This window comes from Erpetoichthys calabaricus, chromosome 6, assembly GCF_900747795.2.
Source record: "Erpetoichthys calabaricus chromosome 6, fErpCal1.3, whole genome shotgun sequence".
Taxonomy (NCBI): Eukaryota; Metazoa; Chordata; class Cladistia; order Polypteriformes; family Polypteridae; genus Erpetoichthys; species Erpetoichthys calabaricus.
In genome coordinates this window covers 212,383,086-212,405,345 of record NC_041399.2, presented here as the reverse complement: position 1 = coordinate 212,405,345, position 22,260 = coordinate 212,383,086, and the positions used below count along the sequence as shown (strand labels likewise).

The 22,260-nt window shown below is 44.0% G+C and overlaps 1 protein-coding gene across 1 annotated transcript in view; it reads left to right on the top strand.

The window, feature by feature from the left end:
- The window catches only part of LOC114641854 (dynein axonemal heavy chain 5-like), a 329,984-nt gene that overhangs the window by 243,338 nt on the left and 64,386 nt on the right, over positions 1–22,260 (top strand). Inside the window, exons 54-57 of the mRNA XM_051928805.1 lie at positions 981–1,645; positions 9,376–9,656; positions 12,490–12,705; positions 18,189–18,356. Of these exons, the coding sequence (XP_051784765.1) occupies positions 981–1,645; positions 9,376–9,656; positions 12,490–12,705; positions 18,189–18,356 (1,330 nt within the window). The remainder of the gene's footprint in view (positions 1–980; positions 1,646–9,375; positions 9,657–12,489; positions 12,706–18,188; positions 18,357–22,260) is intronic.

Sequence of the window (22,260 nt, the reverse complement as noted above, 5' to 3'; positions counted from 1 at the left end):
CACACCACCGCATAGAAGAGGGTGCTCGCCACAACCGTCTGATAGAACATCTGCAGCATCTTATTGCAGATGTTGAAGGACGCCAGCCTTCTAAGGAAGTATAATCGGCTCTGTCCTTTCTTACACAGAGCATCAGTATTGGCAGTCCAGTCCAGTTTGTCATCCAGCTGCACTCCCAGGTATTTATAGGTCTGCACCCTCTGCACACAGTCACCTCTGATGATCACAATTACAAATAAAATGTATTATTATTATTATTATTATTATTACATTAAAGATTTTCCTCCTCCACTGTCCTACTCCTCCTCCTCTTCCAAGCAAGTGTTGTCCATTTCTGTTGAATCCAAACTCTAAAGGAAAGTCAGAATTTTGTTAAATATGGAATAAACAATGATGGGTGCCAACGACTTTGGTCAGTTTCAAGTTATTTCAGAGACAATTATGAGCTGTTCGTATTTCGTGGAGGGTTACCAACAAATTTGTCCACAGAATAATTGTATTTTTCTATTTCTTAAATTAAAAGCGCCTCAGCTACCTTGATGTAAGTTTAATGACCGGAGATGCCTCCTATATTAGAGACAGGTAAGGTAAATAAAGTAAGAGCCTTACCGAATTATTTCATTAATCACCAACATTGCCAAAGACTGATAATTAATTAACCAAATTAAATTTCTCCTCATTTCCTACAAGGTGTGCCCAGTTAATAATTTATCACAAGTATGTTTTTTGTACAGAGTTTTGTTAAATCAATATTAATAAATCATATAAGTAGCATCTTACATTTTGTATCATATGAGAATTTGTTTTTTAAACCCAAGATTGGTGTTGTCTTCCTTGTTTTTAATCTCGCTGGCTGATTTTTTCCATTTATTGTTATTTTTTTAAGCCTTGAGCTATATCATCATTATATATTCCTTTATGGTAAGAGAAAAAAGTAGTAATATAAGAACACCGTTTAATATTTTATTGTATATTTTTAGAACATACAATGCTAGCAATCTTATGGAAGATCTTAAGCAGCTCTATCGGACAGCCGGTCAAAGGGGAAAAGGTATCACTTTCATCTTCACGGACAATGAAATTAAAGACGAGTCTTTCCTGGAGTATATGAACAACGTGTTGGCCTCCGGCGAGGTTTCGAACCTGTTTGCCCGTGACGAGGTGGACGAGATCACTCAAGACCTTATTGGAGTAATGAAGAAGGAATATCCTCGACGAGTCCCCACGCCAGAGAACCTATACGACTATTTTCTTTCTCGAGTTCGCAGTAATCTCCATGTTATTCTCTGTTTCTCACCTGTGGGAGAGAAATTTCGCACCCGTGCTCTGAAGTTCCCTGGGCTCATTTCCGGTTGCACTATGGACTGGTTTCAGCGATGGCCTAAGGATGCTCTGGTGGCTGTGGCTCAATACTTTCTTAGCGCTTACCAAATCGAGTGTTCAGATGAAGTGAAGCACAATGTGGTGAACACCATGGGAACCTTTCAAGATCTGGTGGCGGAAAAGTGCGTAGAGTACTTTGAGCGCTTTCGACGTCAGACCTATGTGACGCCAAAGTCATACTTGTCCTTCATAGATGGATACAAAATCATCTACAGTGAGAAGATTGCTTATGTGGGGATGCTTGCTGAACGCATGAGGACAGGTAAGATGTCTGTTTAATTGTGCTATTAGATCAGCTGTGATGGTCACCTAACCTGAATGATACCGGTATATTTTCTTTCCTTAATGATCTTTGTAAATTGAATTGCAAACATTTTCAATATTTTCATCATTTCTAATTGTGGAAGGTCAGCCAGATCTGTGATTGGTCTTCAAGTGACATTTCCCCTTGTTTGAAATGCGAAAGCCACTCGTAGACCTGCGTTTTACTTAAAGCTTCCTCTTTAAAAGCAGATTCAAGTCTCACTACAGTTTCACTACAGAGAAAACAAAACGTAATGCAGACTCGCTGTTCTTTATGATCAACAATCGCAAAAATCGCAGAACATGTTTAATAAGCACCAAGAAAAACCGACAGGAATGGCGTACAAACAATACAGAGCAACGCCACTCTGCAGACTGACACAGAATACAGTAAGTATGCTACACCTAGCGATGAAATTCGCAACTAAGTCGAGATTGTGCACCAGGTAGGGGAAGACGGGGCAGGTTGTCTCAAGGGTCGTCTAGCAAAAGTTATTTTATCTATGGTGTGCTGACGTCACTGGATAGTGTGTAAACAATACAGTGATGAGTAGCAGACAGTTGGGATTAAAACGATCACGGATTAAAACTCGTATTTTTGTCAACGAAGAAGCGTCTTTTCGTGTATCAGAGAGTTTCTCATTTCCATAGAGTCTTTCAACACAGGTAACTTTTTCAAGCACCGATTTGAAGATCTTTGAATCCTGAATTTATTGTGCAATGTGCTAGTTGTTTACGTTAACTTCGTTGGTGCTGCAGAAAACTGAAATGTACTGACCTCTATTGGGGCACATGCGTCGAATTTCCGTCAAAACAAGACTTCATTTTCATCTTCCCAGAAATGGATGAAATATGGGAGCATGACGCCACTGATATTCCTCATGAAGTTGCCTGCCCCCATTCACATTGGTGGAACTCCAAGATCTCCCAGAAGTAGCAAGCAGTTTAAGTTTCATTATGGATTGCTGTGCAACTATGGCGCTGACATAGGCCTGGACTAGACCTGTACCAGTGAGCAGCCTATGACTGTAAAATTGTGTTTTGTTACAGGAACATGATGCTGTTGCAACTGAGTTAGTCTGTAGTAGTTGGTATGTACTAAAGGCCTACTTCAGGGGTGCCCACACTTTTCGGCTTGCAAGCTACTTTTAAAATGATCAGGTCAAAATGATCTACCTGCATTAAAAATTATATATATATATGAGTCATATACTGTATATAAAATCATATATATACTAGCCATGTGCGCCCAACTACATTGCGCGTGTTAAAGTTGTCTGTGAAGGACTCCCTGTTTAAACGCGGCTGCCAGTCGTGAACTGGGCCCTTCGTTGCACAGCATTATGATTTTTTATAAGGGAAACAAAATTACAAAAGAAAACCGTTGGACATTGATTCGATAGGAACGGCCTACACGGAATCACTGTCCGAATAGTAATTATGTGGTGGTGTAGGAGCATTTCTGCTGCTCTCCATCACAGTCCGTCTCGTTTTCACGATGCTGTCGTTTCCTCTCACGATCTCTTCTCAACCTTTCTCCAGTCTCGCAGGTTGCTTTGTGGCAATCCAAAGAGTAAGGCAATATACACGGAGCAATGGTTATTAAAGGGGAACATATAGGTATCCAGGCTCTTTAAAGCATAAATAGGGATCACTTCACTGACATGTTAGCAAGCCACGGTACAACTGTGAGACGCGCAGCACTCGCCGGCTACAACGTAACAATAATAATTTCCGGAATGTGCTGTTATGTTGTCATTCATTTTAGCCACTGTCTTTCTTTCATTCATATGTTACGTAGGCACGTACCTTTTATCTTCGGCAATCTCATTCTCTAACCAGGCCTCAGGAGCTAACCAGCGTAACACTGTCCACCACCCCTTTCGTTATTCCGGCACATTGTTGACATCTGTGAGTAACAACAACGTACTAAACTGGAAGGTGGTCTACGCATGCGTGGAATTCGCGGACAAACAAAGATCAAGATCCAAATGAAGATTATATATAAAGATTAGTTAATTTAAAGCACAACAATTTGTTTAGTTTGAATGTCTGTGTTTTGAGGTGTGACTGGAGTACTACAGTCTTCAGTAGTATAAGCCTGGAGGAGATTCTTAATGCAATGCCTATGTTTTAGCTGTCTCTCTACTGCCATCTAGTGCTTCTTCTTCTAATTCATTCGCGGACAAACAAAGATCAAGATCCAAATGAAGATTATATATAGAGATGAGTATACTTTATACTGTACATAAAATATATGTTGCCGCACCTTCCATAACTGAATAACCCTTATGGCACAATAACAATTCAATACATTTATGATCACTACAGTATTTGGATTTAATAATGTGGGAATGTAGGAAAAGGCTGACTCGCATAAATAAGTATACCCGAATAATGCAGTCAAGGAGGTAGCACATTTCCTCATGTTTGGGTGCTTTTCCTCTGTGTGTAAGTTCCAAAACTGTCCAAGAGCCCCAGACTTCAGTTGAATGTCATCCTGTAGTGTAAAAATCTCATCCTCCACTGTAGAGGAGTTTTAGGTGAAACAGTGTTGCAATTTTTGATGCGGGTGAATCCCCCTCAACATCTTCCCTAAATGGATAGCACTTAAATGTAGCGATTGGCTGAAGTAAAGCTGAGTCTTGAAACCGTCTGTCAAAGTCTGAGAGACAATTTTCAATCTGCTCTGTGTAGCGTATGCTGTCAAGTTGCGCACACGCCTTCCATTGCGTCTCCAGCTCTGACACAAGGTTTTGGATGTTCCCCAAATCAAAGCGCTGCAGATTTGAGGACAGATGTCGCATTTTTCGTTTGAAAGCATTAACTGAGCTAATCATATTGACCATGGTTTTGTCTTTTCCTTGCAGCTGTAAATTAAGCTCAATCAACATGTTGGTCAGATCGGAAAAAAATGCCAAGTCTAGCGGTCATTGATTGTTATTAAGTTGCTTGTATCTTGCATGTTTAATGACAAGGAGAAACTCCTTTTTCTCCGGCCAGGAGTCTCGAAATCTCAGTAGGAGCCATATGCCTCTACGAAGGCCTCTTTTATCATCTCTCCATCTTGGAAGGACTTCTTATGCTTAATGATCGAGTGACTCACCCGGAACGATGCTTCGGTGTGTCTGCCTTTGCTTTTGAAATCTAGCCGAGTGAAAAATAACGGCTGTCCGATTAACTGCGGTTTTAGTTCCCTCACCTTTCTCTTTCTCAGATCGCTTTTCGGAAGGAAGTCAGTTTTGTAGTTTTTATGAACAGTTCGAAAGTGCCTTTCCACATTTTCCTTCTTTGGAATAGCAATGATAGATTGACAGATCAGACAAACGCACTTCGATTGTGACATTGTGAGAGAAACAAATCCTCTTCCAGTTCCACATCCAGCCCATACCCTCCCCACCTAAAACAACAATTTTTTTAAATCCTTTCTTTAGTTGATATAAATTGAAAGGCTAACTAGATCACTTAGATCAGGGGTAGGCAATGTCGGTCCTGGTGAGCCGCAGTATGTGCAGGTTTTTGTTCCAACCCAGTTCCTTAACGAGAACTCAATTATTGCTGATGAAGCACATATTGCTTAAGTGACATTTTAATGCTTCATTTTAGTGGTCTCGCTTGTTAAGGTTCTCCAACCTTAATTGCTTATTTCAATCTTAAACTGCTGCATTCAGTGTTTTAATTGCTCCTTATTAGCAATAAGATGTAAAAGACAAAGCAGCCAGCAGTTCTCCAGCTAGCTTTTTTCCAACTACATCTGTGTGTGTTCATCATGCACGGTTTGATTTAATAAAACACTTAATAGAAAAATGTGACAGACTGAAAATGATCTGTTTTAGGCTTCAAATCATTTGGATGATATCCTTGGAATGGAAAAAAATCTACGATATAAGAGTCTTACCTTGCACAGACTAACAAGCCATCCATATTACTAAACGAGAATGGTAAACCGGATATGGACGCAGGGACCTGCCCGTGGACGCAGGCGCCACACAAAGCCCCCCTGCCCAGAGCAAAACGGGAGAGACTACAAACCGTCTGACATGCTGCAAGCAGGATAAAGCGAAGTCAGAAATAAAAAACAGAGTAGGAAACAAAGTAAAACGTCATAAAGAGGTTAAAGAACGGGGACAAACATGGAGAGCAGGTTACAGATGATGAAAACTGGAATGCAACAGCTTCAAAAAAACCTAGGCACGAAACACATGCACAGCGAGGCACAGAATATAAAGGCGGAAACAACGACAGTTAAACGTCCACACCACACAGCGGAGGCAGACCTGGAAGGTGCAGACGCTTACATCACGCATCGGAAGGCGCGGGAAAGTACGAAAGGCAAAGGCGCCTACACAGCATGGTGAAACCCGACATAATACTGAAGGCGCAGGCGTTGCTGCCATATAGTGACTGGCACTAATGCGTAGTGAGGGCGCAGGCATCACCGCCATATTGTGCGTGGCACTACTGCTGAGTGAAGTTAGGAATAATGTGCTGCTTGGTGTGCCACACAAACCCCCCCACAGACTACGGAGTCCATAGAGACTACGAACGACATAACCACACAAACAACAAGAGTCAGCGCCCAACCCCAGAGTAGAACGGGACAGAATACGGAGTCGAGAAAGGTTCACAAATCAAACCCGACATAATACACCACCCCAGAGTAAAACGGGACAGACTACGAAGTCCAGAAAGGGTCACAAATCAATTGGAGTACGGAAAGCGCAAGATAGTACGCAAACACACTACACAGCATGATCCACGCACCTCTAATGACCCGCAAGCAAAAACACGATATAGTACAGAAACCCCACAAATACGGACTCCACAACATATTTGAATCACATTACAGTGATACAATATTAACAGTGCAACCACACAAGACACAGGCACAACACCTGATGGGTAATAAGAATAAACGGACACTCTGTATTAAAGGTTCGTCATCCTCACACGTGAAGACTATACAGCATAAGTGAATCATCACATTACAGTCATACATTATTAACAATTCAACCACAGAAAACGCTACATATTAACAGTAAGTGCAATCCATTATCCATATTACTAACACTAAACAAGGAAGAACTAATGGAGTTACGTTCACGCCTCCAGAACAATAGACCAGATACCACTGTTAACGCAACGGGCTATATTATGTCCAAAGAATATTGATGTTGATCACATAAATAACCAAGTCATTGCATTACTTCCTGGAGAAAGCTGCCTCTTTCTAAGCACTGACAAAGTTGATTCTGAAGACGAGATTGAACATCTTAATTTCCCCTTACAATATCTGAACACTATTAACCCAGCCGGATTACCACAACACAATCTTAACCTTAAAATTGGAACAATTGTCATGCTATTAAGAAACCTTAATACTAAACAAGGGGTATGCAACGGTACACGTTTAGTCATCAACACCATGACAGACAATGTTATTTAAGCAAAAATACTTACAGGATCACATCCTAACAATACTGTTGTAATTCCTAGAATTGACCTTACAAGTTCTGCCCCTGAATTACCATTTACACTTGGACGACGGCAATTTCCCAGTAAACCTGCATTTGCCATGACAATCAACAAATTCCAAGGACAGACCATGGACAAAGTTGGCATATACCTCTCTGAGCGCGTATTTGGACATGGACAACTTTATGTAGCCTTCTCATGAGTTCGTCGTTCATCTGACATTAAAGTTAAAGTTATAAATACTCCAAACCAAGGAAAACTCATTCAAGGACAACAAACCATCTTTACTACAAATATTGTATATAAAGAGATATTCCAATAAATCTTTGTGATTTACCATACAATACGTTCTTTACTTCCTATCCACCGTCTGAAACAGCGGAGGCAAAGCAGGCACGGGTTCAAACCGAACGAGCTCAACTGACGGATATACGCCTACAACGCGCGTCTCAAACCGCAGAAGCAGGGCAAGCACGGGTTCAAAACAACACAAGCTCCTACAACGCGCGTCTGAAACTACGGCTGCCCAGCGGGCACGGGTTCAAAACGCCGGGGGTAGGCGAGCGAAGCGAGCAGGGGGCGGAGCCCCCTTGTAAAATTAAATAAGGTCTGAGATTGGCAATGATTGGTTTCTAATTAAGCAATTGGGTTGGAATGAAAACCTGTAGCCACTGTGGCTCACCAGGACCGACATTGCCTACCCCTGACTTAGATAATTGGAGTTTTGCAGTAGCTTGCGTGTTTTGCGGGATGACCAGTGTGTTAGAAGAAAAGAGATCTCAGACTGGCCGCCCAGTATGTCAATCAAGTGGCAAATGCCATAGGGAGGATATTTGATAGACTAACATCCATCCATCCATTTTCTAACCCGCTGAATCCAAACACAGGGTCACGGGGGTCTGCTGGAGCCAATCCCAGCCAACACAGGGCACAAGGCAGGAACCAATCCCTAGCAGGGTGCCAACCCACCGCAGGACACACACAAACACACCCACACACCAAGCACATACTAGGGCCAATTTAGAATCGTCAATCCACCTAATCTGCATGTCTTTGGACTGTGGGAGGAAACCGGAGCGCCCGGAGGAAACCCACGCAGACACGAGGAGAACATGCAAACTCCACGCAGGGAGGACCCGGGTCTCCTAACTGCGAGGCAGCAGCACTACCACTGCGCCACCATGCTGCCCTGATAGACTAACATTTAAAGTAAACATTTTTGAATGCAACGCGATCTACCTGCACTACCTTTCCGATCTACCGGTCGATCACGATCAACGTATTGGGCACCCCTGGCCTACTTGATGACAGCTTTAACAATTCGTGACAACATGCCCCTGCTTGTGAGACATCCTGGGGTATGTTGTCACGGTTTAAATGAGTTTATTACATGCTAGGTATCTCTGTTGATAATGCTTGTTATTTTGTATCTGTTTAATGGTAATTTACCTAATCAATGCAGGCCTTTGCTTGGCAGTAACTTTATATTTGACCCATCCACAGCTGACTAAGTAAAACTTGAGACAACTTGCCTCGTCTTCCCCTACAGATTCCGGTTATTTTTGGGTAGCCCCTCATATACGCACATTTTTGTGGAGGTGCTCATCAAGCTGCACAATAGGCTTGACGCAGAATCACCCCTGAGTAGTGAGTAAAGAGTCTGAATGCTTGTGTCAATGTGATGTTTCATTTCTTACTTTTAATAAGAAATTACAAAAAATGTAAAAATGTTCTTTTATCCTGTCATTCTCAAGTATGGAGTGTTGCTTGATGAGGGTTAAGCAGCTTTAGCACAAGGCTGCAGCATACCAAAATGTGCAAACAGTGTAGAGGCGTGAATCCTGTCTGAGAGAAGTATTTGTGTGTGCCGGCATGTTTTGATTTCCTCCATTTCCCGATGAAGCTGTTGCCCCTTTTGATTCTATAATTTAACTAAACAGGTTCTGCAAATAGATGAATGTATAAAATAATTATTGAGAAGGTCTGAACCCTCAGCACATTTGAAATCACAAAACGCACAGTATGTTCAAATGTAGGTACACTTAAACAAACATTCATTTTGTTTCCTTTGGTTCCACCACAGTTCTAGATAGAACATTTGGTGCTTATTGCACAACCATGAACATCGCTTTCGGTTCCTAATCTTGGAGAGATCTTTTCAATTAGAATTTGTCCAGGTGTTGATTTACTCAATCCTTCCGTGTTGAACCCCAGGTTTGGCAAAGCTCAATGAGGCTGAAGAATCGATTAATCTGCTGTCCAAGGAACTGGCAGTGAAGGAAGCAGACTTAGCTGTGGCATCCATCAAAGCAGACAAAGTGCTTCAGGAGGTCACAGAGAAGGCCCAGGCTGCTGAGGCTGTGAAAGCACAAGTGCAGAAAGTGAAGGACAAAGCCCAGGCCATCGTGGATGACATCGAGGCTGATAAAGCTGTGGCCGAGGGAAAACTAGAAGCAGCAAGGCCTGGCTTGGAAGCAGCAGAAGAAGCTTTGAAGGTTGGTGTGAATGTAAAGGTGGTCTAAGGATTGGACCTCAACTTTAAATAAGAGTCCGGTGGTCTGACTCACAAATCATCCACACACTGAAACTTACATATCTCTTACATTTCATTATTGTCTTAAGTCTCGAATGAAGCCACCTTGCTTTTATGATTATTTCTGTTATATTTCAGCCTGGGTTCCATTGCTGGCTCGTGTTCAAATTCCTATTTTATGTCTTTTGTGTCCATTTTTGATTCTTTTATTTTTGTTAATTATTTGCATGACTCTGGTTCTTATTAGTTATGTATATATTTATAATTTCTATGCCTCTCTGTCTGTTCTGTTATGTTCCCCGTATTTTGTGGGTGTGTTCCCCAAGGCGTAGGGCCACCTGACTATCTCTATAATGGCTGAGGAATCAAGCAGTCCCTTGCGGTTCATTGGTTCGTTAAATGTGTTTGTGGTGTTGGTGAGTTTGTGAGATTTCGATTATTATTGCTTATTGTGGATTTACTCAATTTTGATCTCTCTTTGAAATTGTGTTTTTGGGACTTGTTTTCTATTGGATTACCATTTTCAAGGAATTTTATTTCATTAATTATAAATATTCTGTGTTTGCCCTTTCGTGACTATCCAGGGTTTCATGGTTTTCCCCACTCGAATGGGCATTTTGAGGTTTTTTTGGGACTTCTGTGCTTAGGAATCCCAAGTTCATGGCAATTTCTGGCCTTTGAAGAGCTGATCCTAATTATCAATTTCATACATCTAAATTCACGTGAAAAATATTTCTTACCTGAAAATTGCTTGTTGATGACACAGTAGTGCAGTCCATAAAGATCCAGATTCCTAGGTATGAATCCTGCACCCAATCATTACATGTTCTCCTCATATCTGCATGGATTCTCCTCCAGATACTCTGGATATCCTCCCACATCCACAAAGACACCCAGTGTCTCCAAACTGGTCACAGTGTAGGTGTGTGACATGAAAGGGACCTGTGATGGACTGATGCACATGTCCAGTATTGGCACCTGCTTTCAACCAGTACTACCAGGATGGGCTCTGCTATCCCCTTTTCAAACCCTAAAACTGGATTACAGATATGTGGCTTTGAGAATACTAGTTTAGGACATCATGTCTGGGAACAATATTTTGGATACCATTTGGGTGATATCATGGGCGGAGTGGTGGCTCTGAGGCTAAGGATCTGCACTGGGAATCGGGTGGTAAACCCCAAACGTGACTGTACTTCGTTGGGTCCTTGAGCAAGGTCCTCAACCTGCATTTGCTCCTTCATGGGTATGACGTTAACCCTTTAACCGCCAACTCCCTAAATATTCCCCAAGCCAGGCGAAATCTGAACAATTTTTGTTTTTTTACTTTTTTACATTTTTTTTACATTTTTTACATTTATTCAAGCAGTATTGACCACTAAATGTTGTGCAAGTTGCCAGTGTATACACGAAATCTATAAATGTAACCTGAATTCTCAGCTAAGCAAAACATCTTGATACCAAACCGTGCCCTTTTCAATGGTAGATACTGTCGAAACTGTAAGCGGCCCTTCCACGACAATAAACTTTCATCAACTGCAACTGACGGTCCTGGCATGTAGGGCAACTGAAATGCTTCAAATAAATGATCAATCAAAGGACGTAGCTTGAACAAGTGGTCGCGGTTTGGATCTTTCTTATCTGGCTCGTTTCTGTTGTCATTCAAATGAAAGAATTTCAGCAGCAAAGAGAATCGGTTACGTGTCATGACAGCTGCAAAAATAGGTGTTGCATACATAGGATCTGTAGACCAGTACATCTCAATATCTGGTTTTCTGATTATTCCCATCAACATCAAAATCCCAATGAATTTTTTCATTTCGTTTTCATCAGTGTCAAACCAAGCACGAACACGGGAATGTGGAGGTAAATTGGGATTTTTCTCAATAAACTGTGCTGCATACAGATTTGTCTGATGAACAAAATGTCTAATCAAATCAGGTGACACAAACAGCTCATAAAACTGCTCAGCAGTGTAATTGTTTACATCAACAATAAAGCCACACGTTCTCTCAAACGAATGCAGAAAAGGTAGTTCACCACGGGCAGCAGCCCAGCTGAGATGCTGGGGATACACCCACTCAGCGCCGTCATCCGATGCGTCTTCATTCACAATATCATGCAGCGCACGTTGCTGCTCATCACTGTCACTAAAATCTTCTTCAGAACTGCTACAATCATGATCAGAACTGTCCAAAATCGCCTGCAAAGCCTCACTTGAAGTCAGTTTACGTTTCGCCATATTCACAGCTGTTACATGCGAATCACGTCACATGACCGGCCAAAACAACCACAGACTTGTCGAAATACAACGTAGTAATAATACCCACGCCAAACCGTCAGTTATACTACTTGCCAGGCATTCATATAACCACAGGCAAATGTGCCGGATAATTCCGGCAGTATGGCGTTAGCATTAAAACAACGGTGCCGGATATATCCGGCAGAGGGCGGTTAAGGGGTTAATCTGCATCCAGCCCTACATGTAGGCCCTCCAAACTGCAGGGAAAAATCTGGGGTTTAGCAGCAGGGTTGGCACCCCAGCCACCATAAAAAACCTCCCACTGGTTCCATTCCATCTGAACTAGTGTGGTGTTGAGGTGTCACCCTCATGACTGCACTCGGGTCCTAATCTGGGGATCCTGAGTTGATTTGTCGTGTGGTGGGTGTGGCAATGCACTCTTATCAGCACATACTCCTAACCTCCACCTTGGGGGTGATAAAGAGCAGGAAGAATAACACTGCAGTGCAGTCAGAATAATACTTGACCCTTGCATTTTTGTTCTGTTCTTCAGACCATCAAACCCACCGATATCGCCACCGTGAGAAAGCTCGGTAAGCCCCCTCACCTGATCATGCGCATCATGGACTGCGTGCTGCTGCTGTTTCAGAGGAGACTCGACACGGTCACTGCGGACCCTGAGCGGCCTTGTAACAGACCCTCATGGGCGGAGGCCTTGAAGCTGATGAATTTTTCTGGATTCCTCAATATGTTGCTGAATTTTCCAAAGGTAAGTGTCATGGTTGGCATTTGTTTATACATTCTTTTTCATTTTTAAATACTTCTTCAAGGTCACTGAATCTGTTTTTCCCATTTATTTATTCAAGTCAATTCAAAGTTTATTGTCATGTGCACAGTAAGGAAACACGTTTTCCTGTACAATGAAATTCTTTCTTTGCTGTCCACTCCAAATGCCAATGCTTAACAAACTAACGTATAACGATAAACATAAATAATAAGTAGCAGATAGATCATAAGTAACAGAGGCAGCATAAAGTATAAAAACAGAATAGAAGTATAAAGTGTAATGTGCAGGTAAGTGTGTGATGGACAAGTCCAACACAGTTGTGTGAGGTCAATAGAATGAGGTGGCCCACAGTTATAAACTCCAGTCAGTTATTTAGGAGTCTAATGGCCTTGAGAAAGAAAGAGTTCTTTGGCCTGGAAGTCCAGCATTTCATACTCTATACCTCCTGTCTGAGGGTAGCAGTGTGAACAGTTCATGTAGGGGGTGAGTGGGGTCCCTGAGGATCGAAGCAGTTCTCCTGCGGACTCTGCAGTTGTAGATGCTCTGCAGAGAGGGCAGTGGGGTCCTGGTGATCTTCTCAGCAGTCTTTACCATTCTCTGCAGGCGTTTGCAGTCCATAGCAGTAGTGTTGCCGTACCACACGGTGATGCAGCTGGTCAAGATGCTCTCAACAATGCAGCTGTAAACGTTGCTGAGGATCTTAGTACAGCCGCTGTTGAGCCCTCTTGACCAGCTGTGTGGTGTTAAGTGTCCAAGTGAGGTCCTCACTGATGTAGAAGCCCAGGTATTTAATGCTGCTCACTCTCTCCACTTCAAGCCCTTGGATGAACAGTGGCTGGTGAGGTCTCCTCTCCTTCCTTATGTCCAATATCATCTCCTTCGTCTTGTCTGTGTTGAGGGTGAGTTTGTTGTCCTCAGACCATGACGCCAGACTGTCCACCTCCCTCCTGTAGGCCACCTCATCCCCACCAGTGATGTGTCCTATCACTGCGGTGTCGTCTGCAAACTTTAGGATGATGTTATCTTTGTGGGAGGAGACACAGTTGTGGGTGAATAGGGTGTAGAGGATGGGGCTGAGGATGCATCCCTGTGGGGTGCCTGTGTTTGTGATAATGGGGGCTGAAGTTCTATTACCAATCCTGACAGACTGGGGCCTGCCAGTCAAAAAGTCTAGGAGCCAATCACAGAGGGTGGGATGCAAGTCAAGTGCAGACAGTTTATGGGGGATAACCGTGTTAAAGGCGGAGCTGTAGTCAACAAAGAGCATCCTGATGTAGGAGTCTTTGTTCTCCAGATGAGAGAGGGAATAATATAGTGCGGCCGCGATGGCATCTGAGGTGGACCTGTTGGGCTGGTAGGCATACTGCAGGGGGTCCAGAGTGTCCGGTATGCTGCTCTGAATGTGGGCCAACACCACTTCTCAAACCTTTATGCTGTATTTAACACGTTTATGCTGTAGTAATGGTGTTAGATTGTTTTTGCATCCTTCCGCAACACAATTTTGAATTTCATGGATGGCACGTTTCCTAGAGATTGTATATGGGTTGTTAAGTGGTTGCTAGAGAGTCATATCTGTGGTCTGCGTACTGCATGACATCAGAAATAATTATGTTGTAATGAAGTTGACAAAAGAAGGGAAAAGGCTTGGGGTGACAACTGGAATCCCCTTATAAGTTTGGTTGAAAGAAAAGGCAACATACTGTAGATGTCCTGTGTGGGTGCAAAAGGGTTTTGGCATATGAGCTGTGGGTATTAAATAACAAGACTTGTACTGTAGCTTAAATTAACTTATGAAAATGTTCATTTCAGCCCATTTCCCATTTCACATACTCCCCTTCTGCATCTACAAGCCATTATATTCAGGTCTTCTACTGATCGAATCAGAGCTCTAGTTCCATCAGATGTCTCAGAAGCGCCGTTGATTTCTTCTTCACCTCAGTAACAGACTCAGGTTGGGTTCCATTTGAATGCAGTCATGACATTAGGGAGAAGAAGAAGAAGAAAAAATCGCATGGAGCTACGTCTAGTGAGTAGGGTGGGTGCTCAAGCATTGTGATGTGTTTCTCGGCCAAGATCTGCCTCTCTGAGATCGCTGAGTGGGCTGGTGCATCGTTGTGACTCTTTCAACATTTCCAGAAGTCGTTTGCAGTAGTGTTGATTTACTGTTGCTCCATTGGGAGCCCATACTCCCAGATCTATATTACTGGTCAACAGCTTTAGAACACCTCAGTTTTTCTTCGTATTTAATCAGTTGAAATGCAATGAATGACCTACTAGGGAACAACTAATAGGTGTGAGGGACGGCTGGCAGCTCAACCTGGCCGGGACACCCAAAGGAGGAAAGGATAGGGGGATGCAGATATTTTTGGGACACTGCCTCCCCCAAAATACTAGATGATGACAGCTCCCCTGGAGTGTAGCGCAGGGCATCCTGGGACTTGGAGTTCAGCTACTCATCCCTGTTGGGTGCCGTGGGTGCCCCCAGGGGAAGCTGTCAAAGGACCTGGGGACTCATCCTTTCCTTATAGCCCAGAAGTACAAGGTAGTCATGAGGACGGAAGCCCCAAAGTACTTCAAGGCTGAAGAAAAAAGCCAGTTCTTCATTAGACCCAAAGACTATATAAAGGACTGATGGAAACCCAGCAAAGGAGCCAGAGTCGGTAGGTAGTAGACAACTTTTGCTGGGAGGTGTGGAAGAGACAGAAAGAGAGAGAATTGTCTTGTTTATTGTATTTAATTGCCTGTTTATTGTGGCTATGGTGCTTGGACACTGTTTTCAAGAAGAAAAAGTATTTAAATACTTCTTGGTGCTTTTACCCCCTTTTACCCCTGTGTCCTGAGTGTCTGTCTGTTGGGTTTAAAGGGGCAACAGCAACTCCTGGTGTTTACATAGGTTACAACCTACCGATGTTCTGCATCATTTAAAGTAAATTAAGCCTTACAAGTTGAACCAAACAATTTGTACAGGTGTCCCAACTTGTCAGCTTCTGTAGCCGAGGATCGGACCGCCAAGGTCCCCGCCTTCGGCCACCACCCAACTCACACTGCACCTGACCTCCTTGGCCCCTCCCATAGGTGGTGAGCCCATGGGAAGGGGGACCCACATTGCATCTTCGGGCTGTGCCCAGCCGAGCCCCATGGGTGCAAGCCTGGCCACCAGGTGCTCGCCATTAAGCCCCACCTCCAGGCCTGGCTCCAGAGGGGGGCCCCGATGACCCGCGTCCGGGCGAGGGAAAATACCGTCCAAATTTTTTATTCATCATAGAAGGTCTTTTGAACTGCACTTTGTCTCATTTGCCTCCAAATCCGAGACCATGGTCCTCATCCGGAAAAGGGTGGAGTGCCCTCTCAGGGTTGGGAGTGAGATCCTTCCCCAAATGGAGGAGTGGACTCAGGATTGGGTCACTGCTTTTTGCAGATGATGTTGTTCTGTTTGCTTCATCAGGCCGTGATCTTCAGCTCTCTCTTTATTGGTTTGCAGCCGAGAGTGAAGCGGCTGGGATGGGAATCAGCACCTCCAAATCCGAGACCATGGTCCTCAGCCGGAAAAGGGTGAAGTGCCCTCTCAGGGTTGGTAACGAGATCCTGCCCCAAGTGGAGGAATTCAAGTATCTCGGGGTCTTGTTCACGAGTGAGGGAAGAATGGAGCGTGAGATCGACAGGTGGATCAGCGCGGCGTCCGCAGTGATGCGGGCTCTGCATCGGTCTGTCGTGGTGAAAAAGGAGCTGAGCCGCAAGGCAAAGCTCTCAATTTGCCAGTCGATCTACGCTCCTACCCTCACCTATGGTCATGAGCTATGGGTAGTGACCGAAAGAACGAGATCGCGAATACAAGCGGCTGAAATGAGTTTCCTCCGCAGGGTGTCTGGGCTTTCCCTTAAAGATAGGGTGAGAAGCTCAGTCATCCGGGAGGGGCTCAGAGTAGAGCCGCTGCTCCTCCGCATCGAGAGGAGTCAGATGAGGTGGCTCGGGCATCTGATCAGGATGCCTCCTGGACGCCTCCCTGGTGAGGTGTTCTGGGCACGTCTAACCGGAAGGAGGCCCCGGGGAAGACCCAGGACACGTTGGAGGGACTATGTCTCTCGACTGGCCTGGGAACGCCTCGGGATTCTCTCAGAAGAGCTAGAAGAAGTGGCCGGGGAGAGGGAAGTCTGGGCATCTCTGCTCAAACTGCTGCCCCCGTGACCCGACCTCGGATAAGCAGAAGAGGATGGATGAATGGATGGATGGTCCCAACTTGTGGTGATTGCTTAAAAACCCCTTTCAGTTTGTACTAACCTGAACTTTAAATTTATACCTCGGGCAGTTTACTGCTTACCTTTTAACCATTTTGGGTCATTGGTGACCTTGACTTTTCCTTAATCTGACTTTGTGAACAACCTAACAAAACCTCAACATTTCGATCACAAACCTTTTCTTCGCTCTCTTTTTGTTATCTGACTTTTTCTCTGTTTTTTGACCCTGTTGTTTGGTTCTGATTATGGCTTTGACGATAGTAGCTAAGCTTCCTGCTAACAGCCTTAGGCTATTTTAGGGTGAAATAGACTCCCGCCATTTTCCTGATCTTGTTTCCTTGTCCTTATGGTGTGCCTTTTCAGCCTCAGCACAAACAGAATGAGTGCTGAAAAATAAGCATTTGTTTTTTGGACCTTCTTATTTTAAGGTGTGAAGTTAATTTGGGTAGTGGTACCCTTAATGTGAAGCGACTTGCTCAGGGTCACACAACGGTGTCAGGAGTGGGATTTGAACCCACAACCTCAGGGTTTGAAGCCCAAAGTCTTGACCACTATGTCACACTGCCTGCCTTTTCTTCCAGAATGTGTATGACCTAATTGGTGAACAGAGATATAAATTACAGCAGCTAATCCAAAATGTTTCCAGGGCAAGATCCAACCTACAAACGCTGCAACCAAGCTCCTGCCTCACTGGGTCACATGTTCTGGGCCTGCACCAAACTAACATCATTTTGGACCAAAATTTTTAAGTGCCATTCAGACAGCCTTGGTATCACAATCCCTCCTAACGCATTAACAGTTGTGTTTTGTGTTCTTCCAGATGGACTTGAAGTGGAGAAGGACAAGCAAACGGTGATTGCATCCACTACACTTTTGGCACGCAGACTTATTTTGTTAAAATTGGAAGAATCCTAACTCTCCTCTAATAAGTCAGTGGGAAACCGATGTTTTATATTATTTGAAATTGGAAAAAATCAAATTCTCAGTTAGAGGATCTGTACAGAATTTTTTCAAAACCTGGCAGGATCTAATCAATAATATTTCTGGAAACCAGAAATGGTTGAGAGGAGGGTGGGACCCACTTGAAAAAATCTCTTGTCAATAGTCTCGTCTCGTCTCAAGATTTTCTTTTATAATTGAGAGATGAGTTATAATTACTGTGTAAGTGTACACTCAGTCTAATTCATTTTATGTGTCTTTACAATTTACCATATTTATTTTCCTTCTTAGGATACCATTACAGGAGAAGTGGTTGAATTACTTACACCTTACCTGTTAATGGAGGACTACAACTTTGAAACAGCAAAAAAAGTCTGTGGTAATGTGGCTGGGCTCTGCTCGTGGACCCTAGCTATGTCTGACTTTTTTGGAATTAACAAAGAGGTCCTTCCACTTAAGGTAAAGTTAATTCAAAGCAAATGAAATGTAGAATATAAAAATAAATTTGACAAGAAAAAAAGATCTAAAGTGGTCAATGAATGCCATTAAAAATATTCAGGGTTAAGAAAGATGTCACACTACATGAGTAAACTCAAGTTCTACTCGCCAAGATATCATATTTAACGACTGTTACTGATTATGGCTGCCTCTTAGGGTGTCAAACTGTGGGATTATTTATTACACGCTCACATGATTCCCTAATGACTTTTTATTCTTCTTCTTCTTCTTCTTCCAGCTGCTCCCATTAGGGGTCGCCACAGAAGATCATCTTCTTCCATATCTTTCTGTCCTCTGTATCTTGTTCTGTTACACCCATCACCTGCATGTCCTCTATTACCTCATCCATAAACCTTCTCTTAGGCCAGCGTTTCTCACCCTTTAAGTATTTGCAACCCGAGTTTTCATAACAGTTTTAATCGCGCCCCCGTAACGTTTTTTTGAAAGGATCCCACTATTTGTTCAATTTGTTCTTTTTTAATTAAAGATATATCATAGATGCATATTTTATTATACCTACTTAACTTTTACCGACATTCGTGTAACTCTATATTTATTTTTCTAGCATCAGAATGTAGTTTAAGTTAATTTGTTTTGTTTTCAATAGATGTATTTTTCATATTTTCGATTCTTGTTTTCTTTTATTCACATCTTCGCGCCCCACTTTTTGTTACTTCGCGCCCCCCTAGGAGGGCCCGCCCCACAGTTTGAGAACCACTGTCTTAGGCCTTCCTCTTTTCGTCTTCCCTGGCAGCTTTATCCTTAGCACCCTTCTCCCAATATACCCAGCATCTGTCCTCTGCATATGTCCAAACCAACACAATCTCGCCTCTCTGACTTTGTCTCCCAACCGTCCAACCTGAGCTGACTCTCTAATGTCCTCATTTCTAATCATGTCCATCCTCGTCACACCCAATGCAAATCTTAGCATCTTTAACTCTGCCATCTCCAGCTCTGTCTCCTGCTTTCTGGTCAGTGCCACTGTCTCCAGCCCATATAACATAGCTGGTCTCACTACCATCCTGTAGACCTTCCCTTTCACTCTTGCTGATACCCGTCTGTCACAAATTACTCCTGACACTCTTCTCCACCCACTCCACCCTGCCTGCACTCTCTTCTTCACCTCTCTTCCACAATCCCCATTACTCTGTACTGTTGATCCCAAGTATTTAAACTCATCCACCTTCACCAACTCCACTCCCTGCATCCTCATTCACATCCCCTAATTAACTAGATAGATAGATAGATAGATAGATAGATAGATAGATAGATAGATAGATAGATAGATAGATAGATAGATAGATAGATAGATAGATAGATAGATAGATAGATAGATAGATAGATAATATTGTATACATTTGTATAATGTTAACGTTTACCCCCCCGGGTGGAATTGGAGAGTTGCATAGTGTGGGGGAGGAACGATCTCCTCAGTCTGTCAGTAGAGCAGGACGGTGACAGCAGTCAGTCGCTGAAGCTGCTCCTCTGTCTGGAGATGATCCTGTTCAGTGGATGCAGTGGATTCTCCATGATTGACAGGAGTCTGCTCAGCGCCCGTCGCTCTGCCACTGATGTCAAACTGTCCAGCTCTGTGCCAACAACAGAGCCTGCCTTCCTCACCAGTTTGTCCAGGCGTGAGGCGTCCCTCTTCTTTTTGCTGCCTCCCCAGCACACCACCGTGTTGAAGAGGGCGCTCGCCACAACCGTCTGGTAGAACATCTGCAGCATCTTATTGCAAATGTTGAAGGACACCAGCCTTCTAAGGAAGTATAATCGGCTCTGTCCTCTCTTATACAGAGCATCAGTATTGGCAGTCCAGTCCAATTTATCATCCAGCTGCACTCCCAGGTATTTAGAGGTCTGTACCATCTGCACACAGTCACCTCTGATGATCACGGGGTCCATTAGGGACCTGGGCCTCCTAAAATCCACCACCAGCTCCTTGGTTTTGCTGGTGTTCAGTTGTAGGTGGTTTGAGTCGCACCATTTAACAAAGTCCTTGATTAGGTTCCTGTACTCCTCCTCCTGCCCACTCCTGATGCAGCCCATGATAGCAGTGTCGTCAGCGAACTGTTGTACGTGGCAGGACTCCGAGTTATATTGGAAGTCCAATGTATATAGGCTGAACAGGACCGGAGAAAGTACAGTCCCCTGCGGCGCTCCTGTGTTGCTGACCACAATGTCAGACCTGCAGTTCCCGAGACGCACATACTGAGGTCTGTCTGTAAGATAGTCCACGATCCGTGCTACCAGGTATGAATATACTCCCATCTCTGTCAGCTTGTCCCTAAGGACCAGAAGTTGGATGGTGTTGAAGGTGCTAGAGAAGTCCAGAAACATAATTCTTACAGCAGCACTGCCTCTGTCCAAGTGGGAGAGGGATCAGTGTAGCATATAGATGATGGCATCCTCCGCTCCCACCTTCTCCTGGTATGCGAACTGCAGAGGGTCGAGGGCGTGGCGAACCTGTGGCATCAGGTGATAAAGCAGCAGCCGCTCCATGGTCTTCATCACATGTGACATCAGAGCGACAGGCCAGAAGTCATTCAGCTCACTAGGGCGTGATACCTTTGGGACTGGGGTGATGCAAGATGTTTTCCAAAGCCTCAGGACTCTCCCCTGTTCCAGGCTGAGGTTGAAGATGCACTGTAGAGGACTCCCCAGATCTAGCACACAGGCCTTCAGCAGTCATGGCGATATTCCATCTGGACCCACTGCTTTGCTGGCACAAAGTCTCCTCAGCTCTCTGCTCACCTGGGCTGCTGTAATTGTGGGTTGGGGAAACTCTCTCCTATGCTGGTATCAGCAGAAGGATGGGTGGAGGGTGCAGTACTTACTCCGAGGTGAGAGTGGGTTAGGGTGGTCAAACCTGATAAAGAAGTTGTTCATCAGGTTTGCTCTCTCCACATCTCTCTCGGTGGTGGCACCCGGCTTTGAGCTGCAGCCAGTGATGATCTTCATCCTATCCCACAGTTCCTTCATGCTGTTATTCTGCAACTTCTGCTCCAGCTTTCTCCTGTACAGCTCCTTTGCCGCCCTGAGCTGGACTTGGACTTCATTCTGCATGCGCTTGAGCTCATGCTGATCACTGCCTTTAAAAGCCCTTTTTTTCTGGTTCAAAAGGACCTTGATGTCACTTGTAATACATGGCTTGTTGTTAGCATAGCAACGTACTGTTCTTACTGGAACTACAATATCCATACAGAAGTTGATGTAGTCAGTAGTGCAGTCAACAACTTCCTCAATGTTCTCACTATGTGATCCCTGCAGGATATCCCAGTCCATAGTTCCAGTCTCTCAGAGCCTGCTCTGCCTCAGGGGACCACTTCCTGAATGAGTGTGTGGTTGTAGGTAGGACCCTCACTCTTGGTTTGTAGTGAGGCTGAAGCAGAAGCAGGTTATGATCTGCTTTCCCAAGCGCAGGCAGCTGGGTGGCGCTGTATGTGTCCTTAACGTTTGCATACAGTAGGTCAATAGTCCTATTTCCCTGGGTGTTACAGTCCACTTACTAGGAGAAGGCAGGTAATGTTTTGTCCAGCGTCACATGGTTAAAGTCTCCAGCGATTAACACAAGCGCCTCGGGGTGCTGTGTTTGTAATTTAGCAACTGCGGAATGGATGACGTCACCTGCTACCTCCACATTCGCCTGAGGAGGGATGTAAATAATAGCAACAATGACGTGTCCAAACTCTCTGGGCAAGTAATAGGGATGCAGACTTACGGCCAACAGTCGTATGTCCCTGCAGCAATTGGAGACTTTGATGTTAACATGTCCAGAGTTGCACCACCTTATATTCACATAGAGAGCTAGACCCTCCTCCTTTCTGCTTCCTGCAGGTATTTGCGTCTCTGTCTGCTCTAACTG